This window comes from Octopus bimaculoides, chromosome 2, assembly GCF_046866305.1.
Source record: "Octopus bimaculoides isolate indiv1 chromosome 2, ASM4686630v1, whole genome shotgun sequence".
Taxonomy (NCBI): domain Eukaryota; kingdom Metazoa; phylum Mollusca; class Cephalopoda; order Octopoda; family Octopodidae; genus Octopus; species Octopus bimaculoides.
The window spans coordinates 27,345,229-27,370,159 of NC_142929.1; the positions used below are offsets into that span (position 1 = coordinate 27,345,229).

The 24,931-nt window shown below is 36.0% G+C and overlaps 1 protein-coding gene across 14 annotated transcripts in view; it reads left to right on the forward strand.

The window, feature by feature from the left end:
- Window positions 1-24,931, forward strand: part of LOC106868837 (mitochondrial proton/calcium exchanger protein) — a 75,778-nt gene that overhangs the window by 39,683 nt on the left and 11,164 nt on the right. For 9 of the 14 annotated variants that reach the window (XM_089341970.1, XM_089341971.1, XM_089342001.1 and 6 more), the window contains 5 exons: window positions 11,115-11,171; window positions 14,141-14,639; window positions 20,799-20,942; window positions 23,479-23,622; window positions 24,189-24,392. In XM_089341970.1, coding sequence (XP_089198096.1) covers window positions 11,131-11,171; window positions 14,141-14,639; window positions 20,799-20,942; window positions 23,479-23,622; window positions 24,189-24,392 — 1,032 coding nt within the window. In that variant the 5' untranslated portion in view covers window positions 11,115-11,130. Of the gene's footprint in view, window positions 1-7,208; window positions 7,393-11,114; window positions 11,172-14,140; window positions 14,640-20,798; window positions 20,943-23,478; window positions 23,623-24,188; window positions 24,393-24,931 lie in introns of all 14 variants that reach the window. The other 5 variants (XM_089341978.1, XM_089341965.1, XM_089341982.1 and 2 more) reach the window with 1 other exon arrangement.

Below are 24,931 nucleotides of genomic sequence, written 5' to 3' on the forward strand. Positions count from 1 at the left end.
TTGTCTTGGAATGGTGAATCTCGAAGCAGATAAAGCTACAAATAATAGCATGTAAATATTAGGTTAAGGAAAAAACACTTTGGATAGAAAATCCACTGTTTAGAAGAGATGTGATTTTGTGTTCCATAGGCAGCTTTTGCCTTTTTCTACCTAGGTTTTTTAACTCAATTTTTACATGCTTTAAGGTGGCAAGTTGGCTGAATTGTTAACACACTGGGAAAAATGATTAGCAGTATCTTATCCACCTTTGCATTCTGAGTTCAAATTCTACTGAGGTCATCTTGGCCTTTCATCCTTTTGGGGGTCAATAAAAGAAGTACCACTTGAACATTAGGGTTGATGTAATCAACTTACTCTTTCCCAAAAAAACTGCTGACCTTATGCTAAATTTGAAACCATTGGTCATAACTTTATCTGCTTCAAGATTCAATGTTCCAAGGAAGCTCAAAGTTTCTAAGTTCTTATGATGCCAACTCTGTGCATGCACGTGCGCGCGTGCATGCTGGTGTGGGTATGTGGTTAAAGCTTCCATAGTTATTCTTAAGTTTTTGTAGAATTTTTTAGAAAATTGTAATGTTGGCATTGTAATCTTTTTTTTTTAATGTTCTAAAGGTTTCTTGTAAATGCATGGTCAACTGATGGGAAACCGCTAAACTGAAAGAACATATATTGTTCTAACTACATTGAAGCTGAATAGGACCCAAATAGATTGAATCTATGATCCTTTTATCTGTAAAAAAACATTTAGTTGATTTTTAGTATTTGATTTCTAACTTTGGAACCAGACCAAACATTTGTAGAGGATGGTACACAGTTGGATTCAACATGTATGCCGGATGAGCTACAATTTATATGACTGACAAAAATCACTTATACAGACAGTGAAATGCAATTAAAATGTTTTTCACAAATTAGTATGTAGCAACACAGTTTCTTTCAAATATTTCTCAAACTATAACTATCCAGCTTAATTTGGGGTTAAACATTTTTTTTTTTTGCCAATTGCAATGTCGACTGGATGAATATTGGTAAGTAAACAACTCTAACAAGAAAATGAAAACACACCAGTGATAAGATACAATCTGCACATCACCTGGCAATCACGGAAATTTGATCACCTGTTATTCACTAAAATATACATGTAAACCAGCATATTTAATCAATAGAGAACAAGCATGGCTTTGTTGTTAAGAGTTTGCTTTGTGACAAACAGATCCTGGATTCTATTCCACAGGTACCGGGTTAACCAGCACCCTGAGCGTAAAATCTGGATAAATGAGAACTGTGTAGAAACCGAGTGAGGAGCATTTCTGTGAAAGTTTTTGTGATATTTCCAAAGGGAGGCAACTTCCTTAAAAACGGGTATCGTTTAACATAACCCCAGCCTTATGATAAACAGAGATTGATGAGCACTAGTTATAAGAGTCATAACCCCAAATTATTTTATATAAAGGTTAGAAATAATATCTAATATAGAATTTGTGTACGGGTGTGTAGTTGTATGCATAAGAAAAAAAAATAAAGAAATACATTTGAATGTGAATGCAAGTGTGCTCCTATCATCAGTATTATTAACTGTGGAATGTTGTTAGATTAGCCATAAATTGAAAAATGTTACTCTTTCCTTGAGCTAAACTATTTATAGTTAAGTCTAGCTTGCTAGAGCTTAATGTGCTATAATAAATATTTAAGCAATATACAAGTTAACCTGAGATTAAACATATGCTGGGTGCAAAATAAGCAAAGCAAACAGATGCTTATTTTGTTTAGATAAGGAAACATAAATTTTTAACTGGAATATCTGAGTTCCACAACACAATGAAATGAAGGCTACAATGGAAACAATAACTTAAGTATCACTTAAATAAACTCATATGAATTGTTATTAAATATTTATAAATTTAGTTTCCTTCTTAAAGTTTTCTTGTATGGGACGTTTTTTTTTTATATTATTTATTTTTATTGTTTTTGCCAGTATCTTTTAAGTTGTATACCTTGTATGAATATGGCTTTGTTGAATTTAATAAATATTTAATATTTCACTAATTTTCTAGTTAAAATTAAGCCATCTGTGATAACTCACCCGAGGTATTTAAGGACTAGATCTTGGGCTGTTTTTTTATTGTTTTATTTTTTATTATTATTATCATTATTTTGAGGTAGTAAGGGGTTCATTTATGGGTGAAAATATGGTAGTTAAATGGCCAAATAAGGAACTTAGGTAGATGTTCCTTCATTAATTGTTCTATTTCAAAAATTCTTTAACATATCAAGAGGTTGTTGGATACAGTTTCCTCTCTTATTGTGTTTTGATCATCCATAGTTGAGCAGATTTACAATTAGGTTTCCTATGTTATAATTTGTTATCAGTCTGATGTGTTCTTCCTGAAATGCTCTATTCCATGCAGTCTTACAACACATCCTAAATAATATCATAGTTTCCTTGTCGACTGCTTTTGAAGGACTTTAAAGCCTATAAGGTACTGAAGAAAATAAAACTTTGCTGTTTAAAAAACATTCTAATGCTGCTTTATTTTTTAGTTTATTAACATTTATTGAAATAAGAAATATTTTACCATGCTACACATTACTGTTTCCCACTGCTTATTCAACTGACAACAAGTTAGACTATTAAACCAGTTTGAATTAGCCTGAAATGAATTTAAGACGAGGCAATGGCAAGTCTTTCTCATGGGTGGTACCAAATCATACATAAAAGAAATAGAAATACTTTTGAGCAATCATTTAAGAGCCTTTTAGAATTTCATATTCCTAAAATGTGTGAGTGTTTGTGTCATGTATGTATATATATATGGATAGTTGTATGTATGAATGAAATGGATCTTTCATCAGTCTCAGCAATGCATGTTCTAGTTGTCTGCACAGATACTTGTACCTTCAATGTACTCCTCAGGCAGAATCAGAGTGACACAATGTCACAGGTGAAACCCATTGAATTACAGGTACCATTCATTTCATAGGTTTCTCCAGTTTCTGTGTAACCAATTTCACTTTCAAGGTTCAAGTTAAGCTGAACTTTAAAGGAACTTGCCAAAGATGCTATGCACTGGTGTTGAACTTCATGATTGCAAAGCAAGCTCTTTAACCTACTTATATAGATGCAAAGTTGTTCCTAACATATTTAAGGGAAAGGCAATCAAATGTGACATTCGGCTCACAAGAGTAGTAGTCACATACGTGAAAGCAATCTAACTAGGAATTAAAACTAGTTTGTAGAATCAGTTGACACAATATTAACTACAACAGATTGGATTAAGTTCTCTAAGCTTCTTACCATTGTAGACAAAATAAAACATAATAAATATAAACCAAAGTTAACAGTATGTGTTAACATTGCTACTATCAAGATCAATGAACAGATGTTTCATTCAAAATGCATCAGCTCAATGCTATATACATATACATATATATCATCATCATCATCATCATCGTTTAACGTCCACTTTCCATGCTAGCATGGGTTGGACGATTTGACTGAGGACTGGTGCAACCGGATGGCTACACCAGGCTCCAATCTAATTTGGCAGAGTTTCTACAGCTGGATGCCCTTCCTAACATATATATATATATATATATATATATATATCAAAAATTACGTCTGGTTTACTTACTGTTATATATTATTAGAGAATATTTTATATAGTTTTTTTCCCCCCCTCACTAAATATACATGAGTAAAATTGTTATAATCTTTAGCTTATTTCAACATTTGGTTGATTACTTGTGAACTAGACTATACTGACAGTGTAAAAGTACTAGTAAATGAATATAGTGATGATAGTGGTTGGCAACAGCAATGGTGACATGAGTATCATTCATTGTTGTACAGACTTTGCTGTGTGGTCCGATAGATTTGCAGTCATATGGTTCTGGCTTTGATTCTACTGAATATCACCTTGAGCAAGTTTCTGCTATCTTAACCTCAGGTTGATCCAAACTTTGTCAGTAAGAATGAGTAAAAGAAAACTGTGGAAACCCACAAGTTGGATTGAACCTGTTCTTACCTGCTTAGACTTAATCTGTTACTTGTTTTAATATTATCACCTAATGTTTCTAGCAGAGCCCACTTGATTTCAAGTATTTGGTCAAAAGCTTCTATGTAGTCATCCCTTTGCCCACCAGTCTTTGAGGCACCCCATTGGAAGTTTAAATACCCTGTCTTTCTTTTCATGCACTCATATGAAGAGAGCGGGTGTGTGTACCTGTGTTTGAGTACACTAGTGTTAATACATGGTACTATTTTTTACTGTATCTCTCAGGGGGTAAGGGCAGTGCCCACGATACTTTTCAGGGCCTCAAAAACTAGTGAAAAGGAAAAAGGATAGAATCTTGAAATTAGGGGCCTGGACCAAATACTTAAAACAGAGTAGACTATCATGTAAGCAGGACAAGGTGGGATTTGGTATAAAATTTCTACTTCCAGTACTTTTCTTTCTGCATAAAAAATCTAGCTTGAATGTATTTATGTGTGTATTTATATGAATGTTAGTGTATGCATGTGTTTGTTTCTCTCTCTCTCAGCAGCCATTGCCAATTGATTAAAAGGTTCTGTTTGCAATCACAAGGTCCTGGATTTGATCCTGCTGCAAGGTATCTTGAGTAAGGGACTTCAACCATAGCTTTGTGTTGAATTAAACCTTGTAAGAGAAATTGTGTAGTGGAGTAGCTAGCTTATCAGAGAATAATTTTTTGAGGCCAATTTTCTACAACCAGATGCCTTTCCTGTTGCCAACCTTCACCTGTTTCCAAGGAAGGTAATATTTCCCCATGGAAAGACATGTTTTCACAGAAGATAAGAAACAAAGAACACTCATTTACCATTATCATGCAATGTCAAGACAAGGAGACAGTAACACATACACACATGCACACACGCATGCACGTACTCACACACACACACATATGATAACTTCAGTTTCCAGTTACCAGATTCATTCACAAAGCTTTGGTTGAGTTAGGGCTACAGTAAAAGATATTTGTCCAAGATGCTGCACAGTGGAGCAGAACATGAAACCATATGATCGACAAGCAAGCTTTTCAACCACGTAGCCATATCTGTGCCTGTATGTATGTGGATGCGTGTGTGTGTGTGTTGCTAGATAATTAGCAATCAACTAGCGTACTAAAGTTTCACACTCATTCAAAACATCTGCAAGCTTTCAGATGTTTTCATGACATGGCATCTGAGTGATCAAAGACTTTCTGCAGGCAGAATATCAACTGTTTATGTATAAATGTAAACGCTACACAATGTGGTCTTCCTTATCAATTGTATACATAAACAAACACTCACACATATGCACAAATATACGTAAGTATAAGCTCTGCTTCTCCATAGTTTCTGACAACCTCATTTCACTCACAAAGCATTGGTTTGTTCAAATTTGCTAAAAGTACAAATACATAATAATAATAATAACAATAATAATAATCCTTTCTATTAAAGGCACAAGGCCTGAAATTTGGGGTGGGGGAGAGAAGCTGATTGCATCGCCCCCCCCCCCCTCTCAATCCCCAGTGTTTCATTGGTACTTAATTTATCAACTCCAAAGGGATGAAAAGCGAAGTTGGCCTCAGTGGAATTTGAACTCAGAACGTAAAGATGGATGAAATGCTTCTAAACATTTCACCTGGTGTGCTAACGATTCTGCCCCATCACACTGCCTTAATAATAGTAATAATAATAAAAATAATTCTTTCTACTGTAAACACAAAGCCAGAAATTTTGTGGGAGGGGATAAGTTGATTACATTGGCCCTTGGGGCACAAAAGGATGAAAGACAATGTTGATCTCAGCAGAATTTGTACTCAGAATGCAAAGATGAAATGCCATTAAGCATTTTGCTTGGTGTGCTAATGATTCTGTTAGCATAATAATAATAAAAATAATAATAATAATAATAATAATCCTTTCTACTAAAGGCACAAGGTCTGAAATTTGGGGGAGGGGGATGGTCAATTACATCAACCCCAATGTTTTACTGGTACTTAATTTATCAACCCCGGAAGGATGAAAGGCAAAGTTGACCTCGGTAGGATTTGAACTCAGACCATAGCGACAGGTGAAATACTGCTATGCATTTCATCCAGCATGTTAACGATTCTACCAGCTCACTGCCTTTAATAATATTAATAATAATAATATTTTCAAAAAATAAACAGGAGTGGCTGTGTGGTAAGTAGCTTGCTTACCAACCACATGGTTCCGGGTTCAGTCCCACTGTGTTTTTTCTCTTGTCAATATATCTGCTCACAGCCTTATTTTCCTTTGTCATCTGTTCTAGGTTCTTTGAAAGTCAAGCTAATATAACATTCATTTATTTCTTCTGTGGACTTGCATTGTAGAAACACACACACATCACATAGTGATTCAGAAGTCCTTTTAGCATGTAAAGACTATATAAAGTGAAAATACTAGAAGGACTTTTGAATAACCCTGTATACATCTAACTACACAAACAGTTTGTGTATGTATTACATTTCATATATATATGTCTCATAGGATTCATGCAGAGTACTGAATAGCACTTTGCTATAACTCCAATTCCAAAATAGGGCCTCAATTCCAATATCCTTCAACATCTTGGGTAGCAGTTTGGGTGTTGTGCCTGGTGCATCTATTACCACAAGGACTGCCGTCACCTTTGTGCTCCACAATCTCTACTTCTATCTTTGGTTAGGTTATGATGTTTCTTAATTTTCTCAATTTCTTTGCTATCTGCTCTGTTATCATGTGGTATTGCAAAGTCTATGATCTAATACAGTTTGCTCTTTCTGTCCTGTATCAATATATCAAGTCTCCTTCCTTCAATAGTATCGTCAGTTTCTATAGAGACTGTTGATACTGATGTAGCCAGAAAACCTCTGGCTTGTATTCATACCTCTTTTCCATCACTTCAGATCAACCAACTAGCAGCCCAACACACTCTTCTACCAGTATAGTCATACTTGTGCTTATACTCTTTTTGCACTAGCTTACTCCATTCAGTTTTCTGCATGTTCTGTATTTGCTTTCTGACTGGGTTTTATCAGTTGTTATCTTTATTGAGTTGAATCATATGGCTTATTCCTGAAACTGGTTCAGTTTCTCATTTCAGGTTCCTATCTGTTAGCCACAGCCAGCGTTCTTTACTTCCGACATCCTCAGTTTGTAGGACTAATAGCTGTGTAATTTCTTCTCTTTCCAGCTATTAGTCCTACAGTCCTCCTTTCTGTTCTTGAATTCTTCTACTGTTTCTGTGGATTTTTGGATATTTCTAACTACAGATGATATTCTTTCTTCACTGTGTACAACATAGTTTTTCAAACTCAATATCACCGTATTGATGGTGTCTTCTGCATTTAACAAATCTCTGTCTCCTTCCCTTCTTGGTGAGTAGAGCTTCTCAATATTACATTATGCATTGTGAAAAGCTTCTTAGTTCTGTCCAATTCCTGTAGCTTGTATTTGCCCACTTTAGAAAAGGAGCAAAATCTTTCAACAATAGCATGGGACACATTTTGCCTTGTAACTAATTCTTCTTTTGTACACTTTAGAGACTTTATTTGTTGTTTCTTTTTGCATTACCTTATCACCCTGTAGCATCCCTAGATACTTCTATCCCTTGTTATTTCCCAGCAATCTATGATCTTGTATCTTTATAGTATCAGATTTAACCCTTTAGCCTTTAGATTGCTCTGTCAAACGTAATGCTTATTTATTCACATTGTTTTGAATTGGTTATGCATTCTCTTGTGATTTCAAGATTCCAATGATATGACTTTATTTTTAGAATGATATTGTTGAGTAGGTGTGAGAGGTCAGATCTGGCTGGTTTCAAAATGAAACAGATAGAATACTTTGGCAGGATATGCCCATTTTAAAACTGTCAACCTCTCTTTATAATTAAAACTACACACTTATCCACCTTGCTAAATATTCTTACTACTTGGACCAGAGAATGTAGATCATTTTCATTTTTGATGTATAGTTTGAGGGCATTCATATATAGCAAATAGTTTATTTTCACTTTGGTTTTTAGCAAAAGAAAGATCTGGATTTTCTCAGTATACTTGTCTGAGGAATTAATCCAGTCATGAAAAGCAATGGAAGAATGAGTGTTCCTAAAATATTTCTTTCTATATTTTCACACTCCCTAAGAAATCATGTTTGCATTTTGGTTCTGTTTCCCATGATTTCATCGCTTTCTAAAAAACGAAAAAAAAAATCTATTATTGTTGGCTTGATGGATTGAGAGTTAAGTATCTTGGTTAAGGACAACCCATAATAGAAATATCCTTCAGGTGGTGAATATGGCTCTTTGTATCTTATACCCTTAATTTATGATAAAACAGTTGAATTTTATGGAACTAATAATGTTTTGTTTTAATAGATAACATGAAATAGTGGAAAATATTTTATGCTGTGAGGGTAAAATAAATTTTATAGAATAGAAAAGAACCCTTCAATGGGCTCTGCCTGATATTCTAAAGTTGTCTTTTTCGTCTTGGTATAAGAATTCCGTTGATTGGACATTTAATCTGTAATATAGACACATATGTGAAGATACATTTTACCATGTCAAAGAGCAGAAACAGTATATGGCTTATGAGCATGCTACCCACAAGGAAAATATATCTCCCAGCTGCATAGGACATTACACACTGGCATAAAGTTCTCATTTGTTTTGAGATCTATCTCTCAAATTTGCAAGCAAAATAAAATAAAAATACCAAGAAAGAAAGTAAAATTGCTAAGTAAAAGAGTAATGATTGAGTTGTCTTCTTATTGGTGCATTGCCAAGAGTTCAAATCCTGATACAATAGCATGTCCTTGTGCTCCTAAGTAAAGCACATCATTACTCCAGTTCTCTCTGCCTAGTTAACTGAAAATTGAGAACATGAACATTTCTAAGTCAAATCTTTAACATTAGAAAGATTACCAAGCTGTAAAGGAAGAAAAACAAAAAAAAAAAAAATTAAGAGAGTGAAAGAGAGCTGGGGAAGAAACATTAGCTCATACAGTTTTTGTTAATTAACGGAAACTCTTTAACCTTATCTTCCCATTTAATGTCTATTTTTATATTTGTTTTGTGTATGCTTCCATCTATTATCAAAGTGACTTGGCTAAGTAACTGTGTGGCATTGATGCTAATTGTAGGGAGAGAAAGAGAACCAGATTAGATGATTCGTTGTATCTAGCTTGTCTGCCTTTCCTTTCATTTGTCTAGGGTCAGTGATATAAGTATTAGTAAGATACTATCATTCATTTAATGAATATAATCTATCTCCTTACAAAATGGCATTGTACTTAATCAAAATAATTCATTATTACAATATACATACATGCATGTATATATATATATATATATATATATATATATATATATATATATATATATATATATATATTTATATATATATTGTGATAACAGATAATTTTGATTGAGTATAAGCCACACACACGTGTATGTATGCATCATATATATTATATATACATGTGTATGTATATAAATATATATGTATGAATTTAGTTTTTTATATATATAAACATGGAGGCGCAATGGCCCAGTGGTTAGGGCAGCAGACTCGCGGTCAAAGGATCGTGGTTTCAATTCCCAGACCGGGCGTTGTGTGTCTTTATTGAGCGAAAACACCTAAAGCTCCACGAGGCTCTGGCAGGGGGTGGTGGTGACTCCTGTTGTACTCTTTCGCCCCAACTTTCTCCCACTCTTTCTTCCTGTTTCTTGAGTAACACTGCGATGGACTGGCATCCCGTCCAACTGGGGGTGGGGAACACATACACCATAGAAACTGGGCTCATGAGCCTGGCTAGGCTTTTAAAGGGCACATAAATAAATAAAATAAATATATATAAACACGTATAAAAATACATGCATACACACGCATATGTATACATGTGTGTGTGTGTGTCCTGCAACCACAAAAGTTGGAAGAGGGAGCAGCAGCAGTTGACTGGAGAACTGCAGCTAAGACACTGAATGCTGGTACATGTATTTCTTCAAAGAGCTGTCCTGGGCAGCAGCACATCTCATTATGATAAGGTACAAGGAAAAGACACGATGCTTCTTATTCGGACTGAAGAGTGAGCATCTACTGCCAAGGAGCAAGCCAGGAAATGTGTTTTGGTGTGGCACCAGGCTGCACATGCACACACACACCAAGGTTCTTTGAGTTTCAATCTATCAAATTTCACTAACAATGCATTGATCAGTCTGCGGTTATTGTTGAAGACATCAGCTGACAGTGCCTATGTTGTAGGCAGACACTCTGAACCCTGAAATTTCCAATTTATTACAAACTGTAGCATCACAAATCATTGTTCCTGGCTTCACTTTGCTAATCCATCAGTCTGTGTATAATTGTGTATATGGCGTTAGGAAGAGCATCCAACTGTAGAAACTCTGCCAAATCAGATTGGAGGCTGGTGTGGCCATCTGGTTTCACCAGTCCTCAGTCAAATCGTCCAACCCATGCTAGCATGGAAAGCGGACGTTAAACGACGATGATGATGATGATGTACATATGTGTATAAATGCATACATACATACACATATGTTTTCTTTTATTTATTTGTATAATTGTGTATATGTACATGTGTGTATAAATGCATACATACATACACATATATTTTTTCTATTATTTATTTCATTCATTGGACTGTAGCTATGCTGCGACACTGCCTTGAAGGGTTTTAGTTGAACAAATCGGCCTCAATATTTAATTTTTTTTTAAACTTAGTACTTAGTACTTTAGTCTCTTGCTAAGCCACTAGTTATCGGGACATAAATAAACCAACACCGGTTATCAAGCAATGGTGGGGGACAAATGTGTGCACACACACATATATAGACAACAGGCTTCTTTCATTTTTCATCTACAAAATTCGCTCACATGACTTTGGTCAGCCCAAGGCATAATAAAAAGGCCATGAAGTGGGACTGAGCCTGGAGCCATGTGGTTGAGAAGCAAACTTCCTACCACACAGCCACTCCTGCATTCTGTGCTTTTATTCATAGTATAAAATTGTTTGTTTATGTAAATGAACTTTTATATAATTCTATATTTGATGTATGTCTTACTTTTCTTTGCAGGAGATCACCCGTTACAATGCTGGCTTGTCGGTGCCTTTGTGGCCACAGTGTGGCTCGGTAACTATGTTTTTCTTGCTACAAACATTTCTATATATCCTGTCAAGTTGTAAAATATTGATTTCATTTACCTGAACAGATGGCAGAATTGTCTGAATGTTAGATTCAGCTGCTATTGGATTTAAATTTGACAATCTCTTCATTCTTCTTGCTAGTACACTTCAGTACTCTTTCTTTGTCTCATGTTCACATGTTGCTTTTGTTGTAGTCTAGCCCAAGACACTCATGATTGAGCAAACCTATAGTCAAAGGCATTCCAACCATGAGCAACCCAACTTTTTATTTTCATGTGCAGGGAACTTTGGACCTTGTTATCCAATGTTTCTTTTTCCTAAAAGTGTCAGCTATGATTTAAAGGAGACTTCACTGCTATTTATAGCAGATCAAGCAACCATAAAGAGGCACCTTCATTGGCTCCAGTGGTGTGTACCTACAGTGTGTTCAGGCTAAATTTGAACACACTAAATTTGATAGTTTGTACAAAAGGAAAAGAAAACATAATATTCCATCCAAAAATGAAAGTATTTTTTAAAAACTCAAAAAGTATCAACTAGATTATAGCTGGGAGATAACAACTTATTCAGAGTAGCTACTCTCAGCTTCCACCGCAGCCTCAAAATGGCCCCAAAACCTGGCGCATGCATTTCTTACTGTGTCCCTGGGAAGATCTTTGAACACCTTGATCCTGGCCACAAGCTTAGCCTTGGTGTTTCAGACAGAGCTTGTGTCTTTCTCAGTTGTGCCCCATACATAGTAATCTATGGCATTACAATTGGGGGAATTAGGAGGCCAGAAATTGGGACTGGTGAAGTTGTAGAAATTCTTTGACAACTACTTTCTTATTCTTTCTGGAGATATGGCCTAGGAGAAAAATCCTGCTACCACACATATGGCCTTCCAGCAGCAACCTTCTCCAGTCAAGGTTTGACCACAGTCTCCTCCAACCAGCAGTTTCACATAGCCATCTAAATTGAACCTAAGGCCCTGTTCAACGGTACAGATAGGCATAATGTCCATACCATGGCTTACAGCTGTTACAGTGTTCACATGGCATTAAGTGGCATTGTGATACCCTGCACAAATCATGGCAGGTAATTCTTTCCAATATTCAGATGGCTTCCAGTCCTCCATGTCAGTCAACTTGCTCTCAACTACAACTTTAATCTTCGTGTTCTCCATTGCTGTTGACTGTTCACCAACACATCAAGCTGTTCCTGAAAAAAAAAAAGAAAAAGGAAACATAAAAATCATCAAATTTAACTCAAACACCTTGTCTTGCCAAACATTGAGGTGCCTAACAATATGTACCCAACAATCTGGTACCTAGTTCTGTTATTTTACTACCTATTGATTTAGGGTGGTGGTGGCAGCAGCAGTGGTGTAGGAGATTTAGCTGCTATTTGTAGCAAGTCAAATACCTACACGATTGCTCCCTTATTGACTTGAGTCAAGAAAAATGGATGTGGTTGTTGTTCAGTTTGACCAACTGTAGTCTTTGGGGAAACAAAGTGGGTATTCCAGATGGATATATTTCTGAAGAAGAAAGATTTGACAAAATACTTTGTATAGATTGGTAGTGGTGTGGGGAGGAACAGACTTGTAGGGGTAATAATAGGAGGCATGTCTGCATTGTAGGGTTGTGGAATCGGTTCACAAAACTATGATCTCCGACTCTGAATCACCAGTATATGATACCACTAACTCTGATACCTCTGTATTTAGATTAGTCACATATTTCTTCTGTAATCCAGGGTACACCATATCTAGAAAAGAAAAAAGGGTAGATGATCATATCCTGAATGCTTTTTACCATTGGTCTGATTAATCACTATTGATCTTGGGTTAAACAACTAGACAGTACTAACAGCTAACATTAGGTCCACTTTAATATGATTTCATTGGCATTCTTCCAGCTTCAGTCATTTTTTTTTTTTTTTTTTTTTTTTTGTAATTCTTACCTTTATCAATTTAATCATCTGTCAGAAGTGTCAAAACATGTCTCTTCTTATTGTAGGATATTTTCCTGATGTTCACCTTTCTCTTATCATTTACATTTCTACTTGTACAAATTCCCTCTTTCTCACACACACACACACACACACACACACACACACACACACTATCTATTTATTGTTAACCTCCTATACTGTAACTGTTGTCCCTGTAGACTTTGGCTTGCAGACATAAAATATGATGAACATTATGTCTGGGCTGTTGACCTACAAAAGTCATAAGCACTGCCTTTAAGAAACATTTCTATAAAATTAACAAACATTTTTGATTTCTATTGTAATTATGTGTTTGCTTAATTATTTATTTTGTTAGATATGTATTTCTAATCTATTAATAACTTAGCTATTATTATTTAGTATCAGAAGTAGTAAAGTATCAGACAGTATTTAGTATCAACCCTCCAATAAAGAATTATAAATATTTCTGGGTGTAGGGAAGAAGGGTAGCAGAAATGGAAAATTGCCACCATTATCTATTTACTTCAACCTGCACTTTCAACACGCACCAGACTTTGAGTATTTAGTTATAGCAGTGCCTCTTAACAATTTCTTACCTATGGACCCCTTCGATTCCCATTTTACTTGGGTGGACCCCCATAACCATTCCATCTGTACAAATCCTATTGTATTTTTATAATTGTTATTAGGAATCTTATAAGAAGGATTGTAAGAATATTGTGTGTATTGTAAAACTATAAGCAATTTATTGCATAATTTTTCACAAGATCTTATATGGACTCCCAAGGGTCTTATGGACCCCAGTTGAGAACTACTGAGTTATAGTCTCCTAGATTTGACCTTGTTTCTTAGGAAGTGATAAAATTACAACCAGTTATTTACTGGAATTATTTAAATAACAATACCCTTTCCTGCAAATTTGCATCTGCTTGTAAAATAAAAATTATGTTTGTCATTTATTTGAAATTACTAATTTCCTTTTAATTTAATCATTTTCAGACGGTGCTTGAAGCTACATTCTTTAGCACATTACAGAAGGCAACCAAAGCTACAAATTTCTGTTTCCTCTTTCCATGATAATCATCAACGCAAAACTCAAAATGCAAGACTTTATCTACCCACATTATATTTTAAATCAAAGTATCTTATATGCAGCTTTGATTTATATTCCCAAAGCAATCCAAATAATATATTATATAGGTGTATTCAAAGCAGCATTTCAAAATCAAAGGAAGAATCTAAAATAGAACAGACTGTGAAAGCCCTAAAAGAACAGGCTGCAGAGGCTGAATTAAAAGCCTCTAATGAGAAGCTATTTGGAAGTGAACCTGAGAAATCAATTACTCAACCAAAAAAGAAATTATGGATCCGTGTAGTTGATGAGGTTAAACACTACTATCATGGTTTCCGACTGATGTTCATTGATATTAAAATTAGCATCCGGCTTTTATGGAAACTTCTTAAAGGAACAACTCTATCAAGGCGAGAACACAAACAGGTGAGTTCTTGGTTTTTCTTTTATCCCTTTTAACAGCCCACCTGTGACTGCCATTGATTCTATGACACAAACTTTCTGTTTTAAAATGATTTTTATGTGATGTTCCAAACATCAGTTTAATAATGGCAAAGTTATTTCCCTAAATTCTTCATTATTTTCAAAATTAAATGAAACAAAGGCAGTTTTTATTTACAGAAATATGGTAATAAAATGGTTAACTCATTCAGTTATAGTGCAATGCATTAGGAATTCTCTTGTACTCTTTTTGCTTTTCATAGATGTTTCTGAGAAGATTTTCTCCACCAGTTCTGGTTGTTTTTTTGTTTTTTTTTTCAGCTACAGGTTTATGGTAATGACTACAAATATCTATATATCTATGTTGCCCTTGCTGATTTTTTATTATTCTCAGTTTGTCACTAGACTTTATCTTTTGTTAATGTAACTGAACTATGCTGTACAGTCACTATTTGACACTCCCAGACATTACAACAGAAAATAGATTCCTAATCTAAAGTAATCATTAGAGGATAATTAAGATCTTTCTTGATATTTGTGCTGCTTACACAACAGCTTTTTGAAGGGTATAATTTATCCATCTATCAGTTATCATCACAATAATTGAGAAGTATAGGACTTTAGTGTTTTGTGACCAATTTAGATGGGTCTATGACATAGTTTTGGTTTCTAAATGGTAGCATTTCACTGCATATACGTGTCAGTCTACCTCTTGTAAAATGGATGAACATGCAAACCTATTTTGGCTCTCTTAAAATTGGCAACATCATCATCATCGTTTAACGTCTGCTTTCCATGCTAGCATGGGTTGGACAATTTGACTGAGGACTGGTGAACCAGATGGCTACACCAGGCTCCAATCTGATTTGGCAGAGTTTCTCTAGCTGGATGCCCTTCCTAACACCAACCACTCAGAGAGTGTAGTGGATGCTTTTACGTGCCACCGGCACGAAGGCCAGTCAGGAGGTACTGGCAACGAACTCGCTCGAATGTCTTTTCACATGCCACTGGCACAAGTGCCAGGAAGGCAACGTTGGTAACGGTCACGCTCAAATGGTGCTATTTACATGCCACCGGCACGAAAGCCAGGCAGCTGGTGCTCTGGCAACGATCACGCTTGGACAGTGCTCTTAGTGATTTACTGGTACTGGTGCCATCATGATTTTGCTTTCGCTTGCCCCAACAGGTCTTCGCAAGCCAAGTTTAGTGTTCCATGAAGACGTTGGCATGGGTGCCAGTCTACAAATTTAGTTCGATTTCATATAAGAAACAGGTCTTAGTTCCAATTTATCATTAAGGATCACCATCATCATTAGTGGTTTTGAATTACTAATTTTTTAACAGTTTTATAAAAAAATTGGCTTAGAATGAGGATGGAAAATATAATAACTGTTTCAAAGAAAATATAAATATTTGTTTCATACTCTACCAAAATATAATATCAATATAAAATCATCATATTCATGTTGCTAGTGATTCTAATGAAAGATTGTGAAATGTGATAATCTGTTTTCAAATTAATGTAGTAGTTTATGAAGATGCCAAAAAACATTGGCCAAGAGTAAACTGATATAAAAGAAAAAAACTTCAGAAAGTAAACATAAACAAAGGCTTAATATCACCAGGCAAATTAAAAATGCTGATGAATTGCCTGAGGTTGTGATTAAGAAAGCCAACACTTCAATTACACATAAAATTACCACTGTACACATTTGAGGTGGTGGGAGGTTGACAACTGAAATGTTGTATATTGAGGATGAGGTACTACCACCACCTCTATTATTACTGTGTATGTTCTGCAAACAATTTGCACATGTAAATGCTATTTGTTGAAAGCTCTACATACCAGAAGCCAGCAAGTGTATGGGGTCATCAGGAGAGAATGTGCACCGTTTCAGGGCCTACCTCTCGACAGCATCAATGTGCACCAGCACCCATCACTGATATGAGACCCTGCTTGCTAGATCAACTTATCAAATGAAGCTCAATATTCTTCTAGCCATCACTCATCATCTCTTTTTAACCAAATCCAGGGGCTAGCCTTTTCCACAATAGTTTGGATATCAGTCATGGTAGTATTTACTTTACGATGAGTTAGGCCTAACAATAACAGTCACCTCACACTGTGTTCAACAAATCCTCTACATCCAGCTTTGATTGGAAAATGCTCCGCTTTCCAGCCTGTGTTCACATTCCTCGATGAGGTTTACCTAACGGTCAGTCTTTCAAGCCCAAGCAGCCATACTAATGCAACCTTTTCCTCTGGCACACTACATCTAATTCATCTTCTATCTAGCTTTTCTCTCAACTCATTTATGCTTCATCATTTATACACATAAGCATTACACATGCAGTAGAATGTACTTGCTTCATTTCTTTCCAGCTGTAGTAACTCTTCCACATTCAATGCCCAAATCTCATCTCCATGCAGCATCACACTTTGCACACAACCAAGTACAATTTGTCCTTCACTCTCAAACAGAAACTCTTTGTTGCTAGTAAAGGTAATAGTTCTCTGAATTTTTTCCACTCTGCTGTAACTCTGACTACTATCTTTTCAATACATTCCCCTCCACCGTTAATTACAGCATCTAAGTAGCAGAAGCTATTAATTACATTTTGTGAGCTTTCCCAGAATTTGATGCAATTTCTTTTACATGTATCCTTATTGCTAATTACTCCTTCACACTTGCTGCATATAAGGTCTAATTTTTCTATTAGATTGTCAGTAATTCCACTATATCTCTTATTTCTCCATAGTTTACTCTGTTTAGAATTTCTGCCTACTACTTTTCTGCAAATCAAGTACAGCCATTTCCCTGGTGGCAACAGAAGCCTGTTTTTACTAAAACTTCAGTGTTTGTTAAGTGTACTTTGAGGCCTTTTAATTCCAAGATTTGCTTGGTGTCTGGAATTTTATTCTCCAAACGTTCTACAGATTCACCTATAAAAAGTCATCAGCTTAGAGAAGTTTGTACCGACAGCCAGTCTTAAACTTCTCTGTTATGGCCTGCAAAAAACAAGAGAGGGTTGTGAACTTACCCTTGATAAATGTCTTCCTTCATGTTAAATCTATCACTGAACTCATCATTGACTCTTATTTCTCCATAGTATTTGTGTACATGGCTTGTATAGACCTTACAAGCCGTTTTGTAGACTACTGAGCAGATAGAACAGGGGGTTCTGTCAAAGATCTTTACCAGGTTGATGAATACCATAGTACTTTTACACTGTATTCATCTTGAATACAGCATAAGTGATACATCCTCTTGACGCAAAGCCAAAATCCATTTCATCCAGGTTAATTTTGTTCTTTATCAGTTATGCAACTCTTAATGTAACTTTCATAACCTGATCCAACAATTTAAAGCCTTTCTCTTTAGTGCATTTTCTTTATCCTTGTAGCAGTGAATGGTGAGACTTCAATCTGTATAACACCTGGAGAATCACCTAATTAGCTAACTGAGTAACTGGCATGTGACCTACTTTGCTAGTGTTTTTCAGTACCTGAGTGACTGTCTCTGATGAACAAGCTACTTTCTCTGCCTTGATATATTTAATTGCACCTGCAGCCATACTGCTGTTAACTTTAATGACTGAGATAGACTGACTCTCTCCTATGCACTCTTCTCTTGTAGTAACACATGACATTTTCTTTTCAATGCCAGTAAGAGAAAGTGTACTATTATACTCCTGTACATACTTCCCCCCACATACATCTCAATTCTCTGTTGTATACAGCTTTGCAATTTGAAACACTTCATGACTTTCCCTACTTGCTGAGTATATTTAACATCTAGCTTCTCTTTTAGCTGCCTGATGTTGTTCCCTGTTGCCCTCTTTCTTCCAGTTTTTCCACTTGCCACACTGGTCACTTAACTTTTATAGTGCTGACTACAACACTATATTGTACTACCATGTCCAATGTCCATCTGGCTGGAGTCTTGCACCAGTTACAAATCCAAATTGTAGCTTTCACAATATTAACTCATAGAAACACCCAGTTGTCTTCTGTGTTATAAGTTTCTATGACCTTTGTGTATGAGCTAGAACTTCTCTCAATCTATTACTAATAGATAACTGTTTTAGTTTCCATATTTTCCTTCTTCAAACTTTGTGTGTGTGTGTGTGTGTGTGTGTGTGTGTGTGTCTTATCCTTGGGTCTGCCTAATTCTTATTCTAAGTATACTATTACTAACCCAAGTTGGGTGGTGCATCCTTCACTATAGAAAGACTTGGCATTCACAACTTTTATGTTTTCTCATTTTCTGATGAGTAAATGTTTATCTAGCTTCTATGTATGTTTGATTAATAGATGACCAGGTGGTTAGCCTGTGTCTCATGAAGTTACTGTTGCAAATGGTTGGCTCATTTACCTTACAAAACTCCAAGTTGCCATCAACTGTAGTTTTCATGTATGCTGGAGAAGCCTTCCTGGTGTTGTCTAACATGTGCATTACCACCCATAATAAAGAGGTCACTGACATTCATTATAAAGGTAGCTGGCAGGAGGATCTCATAAAAGTAGTCCTTCTGTTCAATGTCCAGCCCTGGTTGTGGGACTTATGAAAAAATGAATGCTGCCCTGATATTGTCTTTGACTGGTTTAATTATCCTGTTGTACATCCTAATTACTTCTATTATCTTATCAGTTCGTTTCTCTTCTCACAGTAACACTACCCTCACCCATTCCACTGTTGTTACCCACCCAGAAGAATTTGTACCTTGCTTGTGATGAGTTTTACTGATGTTCCTTCCTTTCGAAAGCGAAATTGTGATGGCACCTGTGCCCAGCGTCGCCTTTCTGTCACTTGTGCCCGCGGCATGTGTAAGGACTTTCGAGCGAGATCGTTGCCAGTGCCCCTGGACTGGCTCTTGTGCGGGTGGCACATAAAATACACCATTTTGAGCGTGGCCGTTGCCAGTACCGCCTGACTGGCCTTCGTTCTGGTGGCACGTAAAAAGCACCCACTACACTCTCTGAGTGGCTGGCATTAGGAAGGGCATCCAGCTGTAGAAACTCTGGCAAATCAGATTGGAGCCTGGTGTAGCCATCTGGTTTCACCAGTCCTCAGTCAAATCGTCCAACCCATGCTAGCATGGAAAGCGGATGTTAAACAACGATGATGATGATGATGATGATGTACATATCACACATCCATTTGTCTCTATTCCAGTATCTCCATAAAATCTTTTAACCTGCCTTTCTTGGTGTGTACATTGATGGAGTTGCAGCCCTAAGGATGTTGACTTGTTATGATGACAGAGAGACACACACACACACACGTATGTGTGTGTGTGTGTGTGTGTCAGTCACTATATACAGGCTGTGTCAATTTTTTTAGATTTTTTTATATGAATTTAGAAATGGTATATTTGAAAACAAATTGGTATAAATAATGTTGAGTTTATTTGTACAAATTTCTGGTGTTTTGTTGATATTATGACCTTGTGTATACATTTTGTGTTTGGCTGCTGATGCTGGATCCCTGTTTGCAGTTTCCTGCTCCTTTCAGACTCTGACAGCAAAGGCAACTTTCAGGAAACAAGGTATCTCTGTATCACTATGCTGTGCTTTTAAGGAAATGATTACAGTGTACCTTTTCATTTGCTGAGTCAATCTGATGTCTGACATCGTTTACCTGAAATGTAAGGTAAAAAAATTAATTAGAAGAAAGGGTTCTTGAAAGAGATGTCCTCAAAAAAACTGATGCACCCTGTATATTGTGGCAAGTAATTTGCACTCACATAAAAAGCACCATCCAAACGTGGCTGATGGTAGTACCACCTAACTGGCTCCCATACCAGTGGCACATAAAAAGCACGATCTGAACGAGGCCAATGTCAGTACCCCCTGACTGGCATCAATGCCGGTGGCATGTAAAAAGCACTATCCGAACGATCGGAGTGGTTGGCATTAGGAAAGGCATCCGGCTGTAGAAACATTGCCAGATCAGTTTGGAGCCTGGTGCAGCTGCTGACTCTCCAGACCTCAGTCAAACTATCCAACCCATGCCAGCATGGAAAACGATCGTTAAACGATGATGATGATGAAATCAGCAACATGTAATTTGATGCCATCTGCCCAAACTTGAAATTGCTTGTTCCTTGATTATCTTATTAATATTCTTTCTTCCTACACAGCTGGTACGAACAACAGCAGATTTATTTAGACTTGTCCCTTTCCTGGTGTTTATTGTGGTTCCTTTCATGGAATTTCTGCTGCCAGTGGCTTTAAAACTTTTTCCTGAGATGTTGCCCAGCACTTTCACAGAAAAACATAAAGAGGTAAGTTCCAGTTATTGGGTTTTTTTCCCTCTTTTTATTACACCCAATTTTTAGATACGGACCTAGCTGGTTTGTCTTTTAAAAACTTCACACACCTGCATATAATTAGAGCAAATATGTTTTTTTACGACTTCATGTTATCTCCATCACTAACAACTCAACCATAAAATCTAATGATAGCTGTTGTTAGAAAATCTGAAGCAATTAGAATGGTATGCTTTGCCTAGGGCCTAGTCTTTATTCTTTAAAAATAGAACTTTTACTTTTAACAGAATTCTAGGAAACTCTAAATCTCAAGGCTGTTTAAGAGAAATGTAGTTTCGGTGTGGACAAAAAGTTGATTGGAGTGTTTATTTCCATGATTTGTGAGTGGTGATAGACTGTTAGAGTGCAAGGATGCTGGAAGGTGAGTGCAAAGAGTGGGTCGTTTGGCTGGGAACAGTATAGTGGGAAATTTTAGAGATCATTGGTACGGTGTAACAGAGCTGAACACAATAGGCTAAATAGAGATGTTTAAAGAATGTTGGTAAGACAGATCTTGCCTTGAAGTCTAAATTGTATGTGTGCATTATTCCAGTGTGAAGTTATTTTGTATAAGAAAAAAAGGCATGTAAAATATTCTTAAAATGTAAATGAGCCCATAATTCTTATACCAGTACAAAATATAGTGTTATAGTGTTGTTTGTTTGTCTCTTTGTTAATTTGCACTGATGGTGATGCACTGTTTTTACCATTACAAACTGTGGTTTGGGGTTCAGTTGCATTATGTGATAACTTGAGCATGTGTCTTCATTAGCTCCAGGTTGACCAGAGCTTTGCGAGTGGATTTGATAGAAACTAGAAAGAATCTATAGTGTATGTGAGCATGCACGTCCTTCTTTGTCCTAACATCGCATGATGGTTGTAAATGAAAGTCATTATCATACACATAGTGGCCTTCACTTCCAATCCGCAGAAAAATGTCTGACCTTGGGGAAATATTACCTTACATAGAAACAGGTGAGTGTTGGTGACAGGAAGCCTACCCAACCACAGAAAGTCTGCTTTAACAAATTTCATCTGTTCTATACAAGTATAGAAATATGGATGTTAAAGTGATGATGATAATGATGATTTTATCCACTTTTCCATGCTTGCCTGGGTCAAACAGAATTTGTTAAGGTAGTTTTTTTATGTCCAGATGCCCTTCCTGTCTCCAACCCTCACCTATTTCCTGGTAATTAATTTTTCTCTATGGTCAAACGTTTTTTTCACAGAATAATGGAAATCAGGGATTCTACTTGTATGACAATGAGTCCATTTAAAACTATCCTGTAAGCACACACACACACACACACACACACACACACACACACACACACACACAACAGGCTTCTTTCAGTTTTCATCTACTAAATCCACTCACAAAGATTTGATTGCCTTGGAGCTATACTAGACACTTGCCCAAGGTGCCATGCAATGGGGCTGAACCCAAAACCATGTGGTTGTGAACTTCTTAACCACACAGCCATGTCTGCAAGACATTCTATCCAATACTCTAATAACTTTACTGATTCTCTGCTTTATATTCTGCTATACTTCTATAACTTTTGCGCATATTAAGAAATTATAAGGCATATACTTAGTCTGTGACAGTAGAACATAGACTAAAGAGTTTTAATGTTTAGTTATATGCCTTTATATTTTGATTTCAAATCCAACAAGAAAGGAATTTATTTTTATTTATCATATCTCTAGAGTTGATAAATACATGCCAGAAATACTGGTGTTGTTTCACTTGTCTCTATTCCTCTTCCCAACAAATTTTTGGCCTCATGCCAGTGTTATGGATTATTATTAAATATCATAAAAGTAACAAAGACACTCCCAGCAAGTGAAACTTATAGCCTAGTCTTAAACTTATAGCCTAGTCCTAGTTAAAAAATAGCTTTTCATTTGTGTCATCACTCTGACTTTTTGGTAAAGCATGAATTCCACCTCAATTCAGTTCACTTTTATACAGATGGTGTTGGGCTTGATTGTCAAACAGAATGTCTGATGGTATTTCCAGCTCTCGACATTCTGAGTTGAAAAACCATCAAGGTCAATTTTGCTTTCATCCTTTCAGGGTCAGTAAAATAAAAATACCAGTCAAGTACTGGAGGAGTCAATTTAATGGACTAATCCCTTCCACCAAATTTCTGAGCTTGTGCCTATGTAAGAAACTAGTTTTACGTCATCATCAACATCATTATTTTATGTCCATTTTCCATGCTGGCATGGGTTGCATGGTTCATTACAGAGCAAGTCAGTTCTTATTCAGTTATTGCTTTACTAGACAGTTTGGAAGACCATGTCTTATTTAGTTGTCTCAGTTTCAGTACAGTTTCTACAATTTCATGCCCTTCCTAACACCAACCACTTTACAGTATAGGAATAAATTTTCAATCATCATCATCACCATCGTCATTATTACTATCACCAGTATGCATCATCATCATCACCATCACCACCATCATCATCATTATTATCTTCTTTTCAAAATATATTTTTGAAGCATGAAAAATTGAAGAAGAATTTGAAGGTAAAACTGGAAATGGCCAAATTTCTTCAAGATACAATCATGGAAAGTGCAGTAAGAAGTAAAGCAAAGAAAAGCAATGAAAATATGGTACAAGAATTCTCAAATTTCATGAATCAGGTATATATATGTCTTTCTATATATGTATTAGATATCCCCCTTTGCATTATTCAACTCACTCATTGTAGTAGTGCATCTTCAAGGAAATTCTGAATGATTAATGATTTAAGTTCTAAATTGTAGATCAGCATAATGTGGCAAGCTGACAGATTTATTAGCATGCCAGGCAAAATGCTGTGAAGCATTTTGCCCATCTTTACATTCTGAGTTCAAATTCCGCTGAGGTCAACTTTGCCTTTCATCCTTTTGGGATGAACACTAGGATCAATGTAACTGACTTACCTGTCCCCCAAACTTGCTGGCCTTGTGCCAAAATTTGAAACCAAATTATCGGACAGTATGCACAATATAAAGATGCTTTGGCTATAGTTTGAACACTGATCAAATGATAAAGTTTGACACAAGCCAATACTCCAGACATTTTTTCATTCAATTTGCAACTGGAAGAAAAATAAAACACTATGCCAAATATTTGAAATACCTTTAAGACATTTTCCCTTTTTTTTTTTTTTATTTGGATCCTTTATTTCATGTATAATAAAAGAATGTACAACTTCATTTTCCAGATAAGAAGTTCTGGGTTGCAAACATCAACAAAAGAAATTCTCAAATTTTCCAAATTGTTTGAAGATGAGATCACATTAGATAACCTCTCCAGATTGCAGCTACAAGCACTTTGCCGAGTATTGATGCTCCCTGTCATTGGTACTGACAATTTCCTTCGCTTCCAGCTTCGGATGAGATTACGACAACTGAAGACTGATGATAAGGTAGACCTAATTCTTGTTTGAAGTATCAGAAAAAAGTTCCATTTCTTTAAAAAATTTGTCCCATGAAAAATTTCAGATACCTTGGTGCAAAAATCAATGGTCTGTGATTTGAAACATAAATCCATTCATACATAAACATGTACATATATAATACTGTCCTTTCCACCCTATTTTACATTATCTCCTACTCCCAAACCACCATATCACCTCACTTTCTCCCCCACTTTTGCAATCTAACCATAATTACTACAAATAAATTGTAATTCTAATTGGTAAGTTTTGCCAAATTCTATTGCAGTTTCTTAGGTGAATACAATGTTCTCAGTTTTTTTGTTAACATAGACAGTATCAAAAAAAGATGTGTGTGTGTCCAACATAACCTTGAGTAAAGAGTCAAGGAACATCACAAAGTAATTCCCTTACATAGTATCAAAGCTTCTTTATAAACAGTGTTCTTTGTTTTGTGGAGTAGAAACATAGAGATCTTTTATATTCTATTTCATGACACAACAACATATAATTAACCATGGGAGATGCAA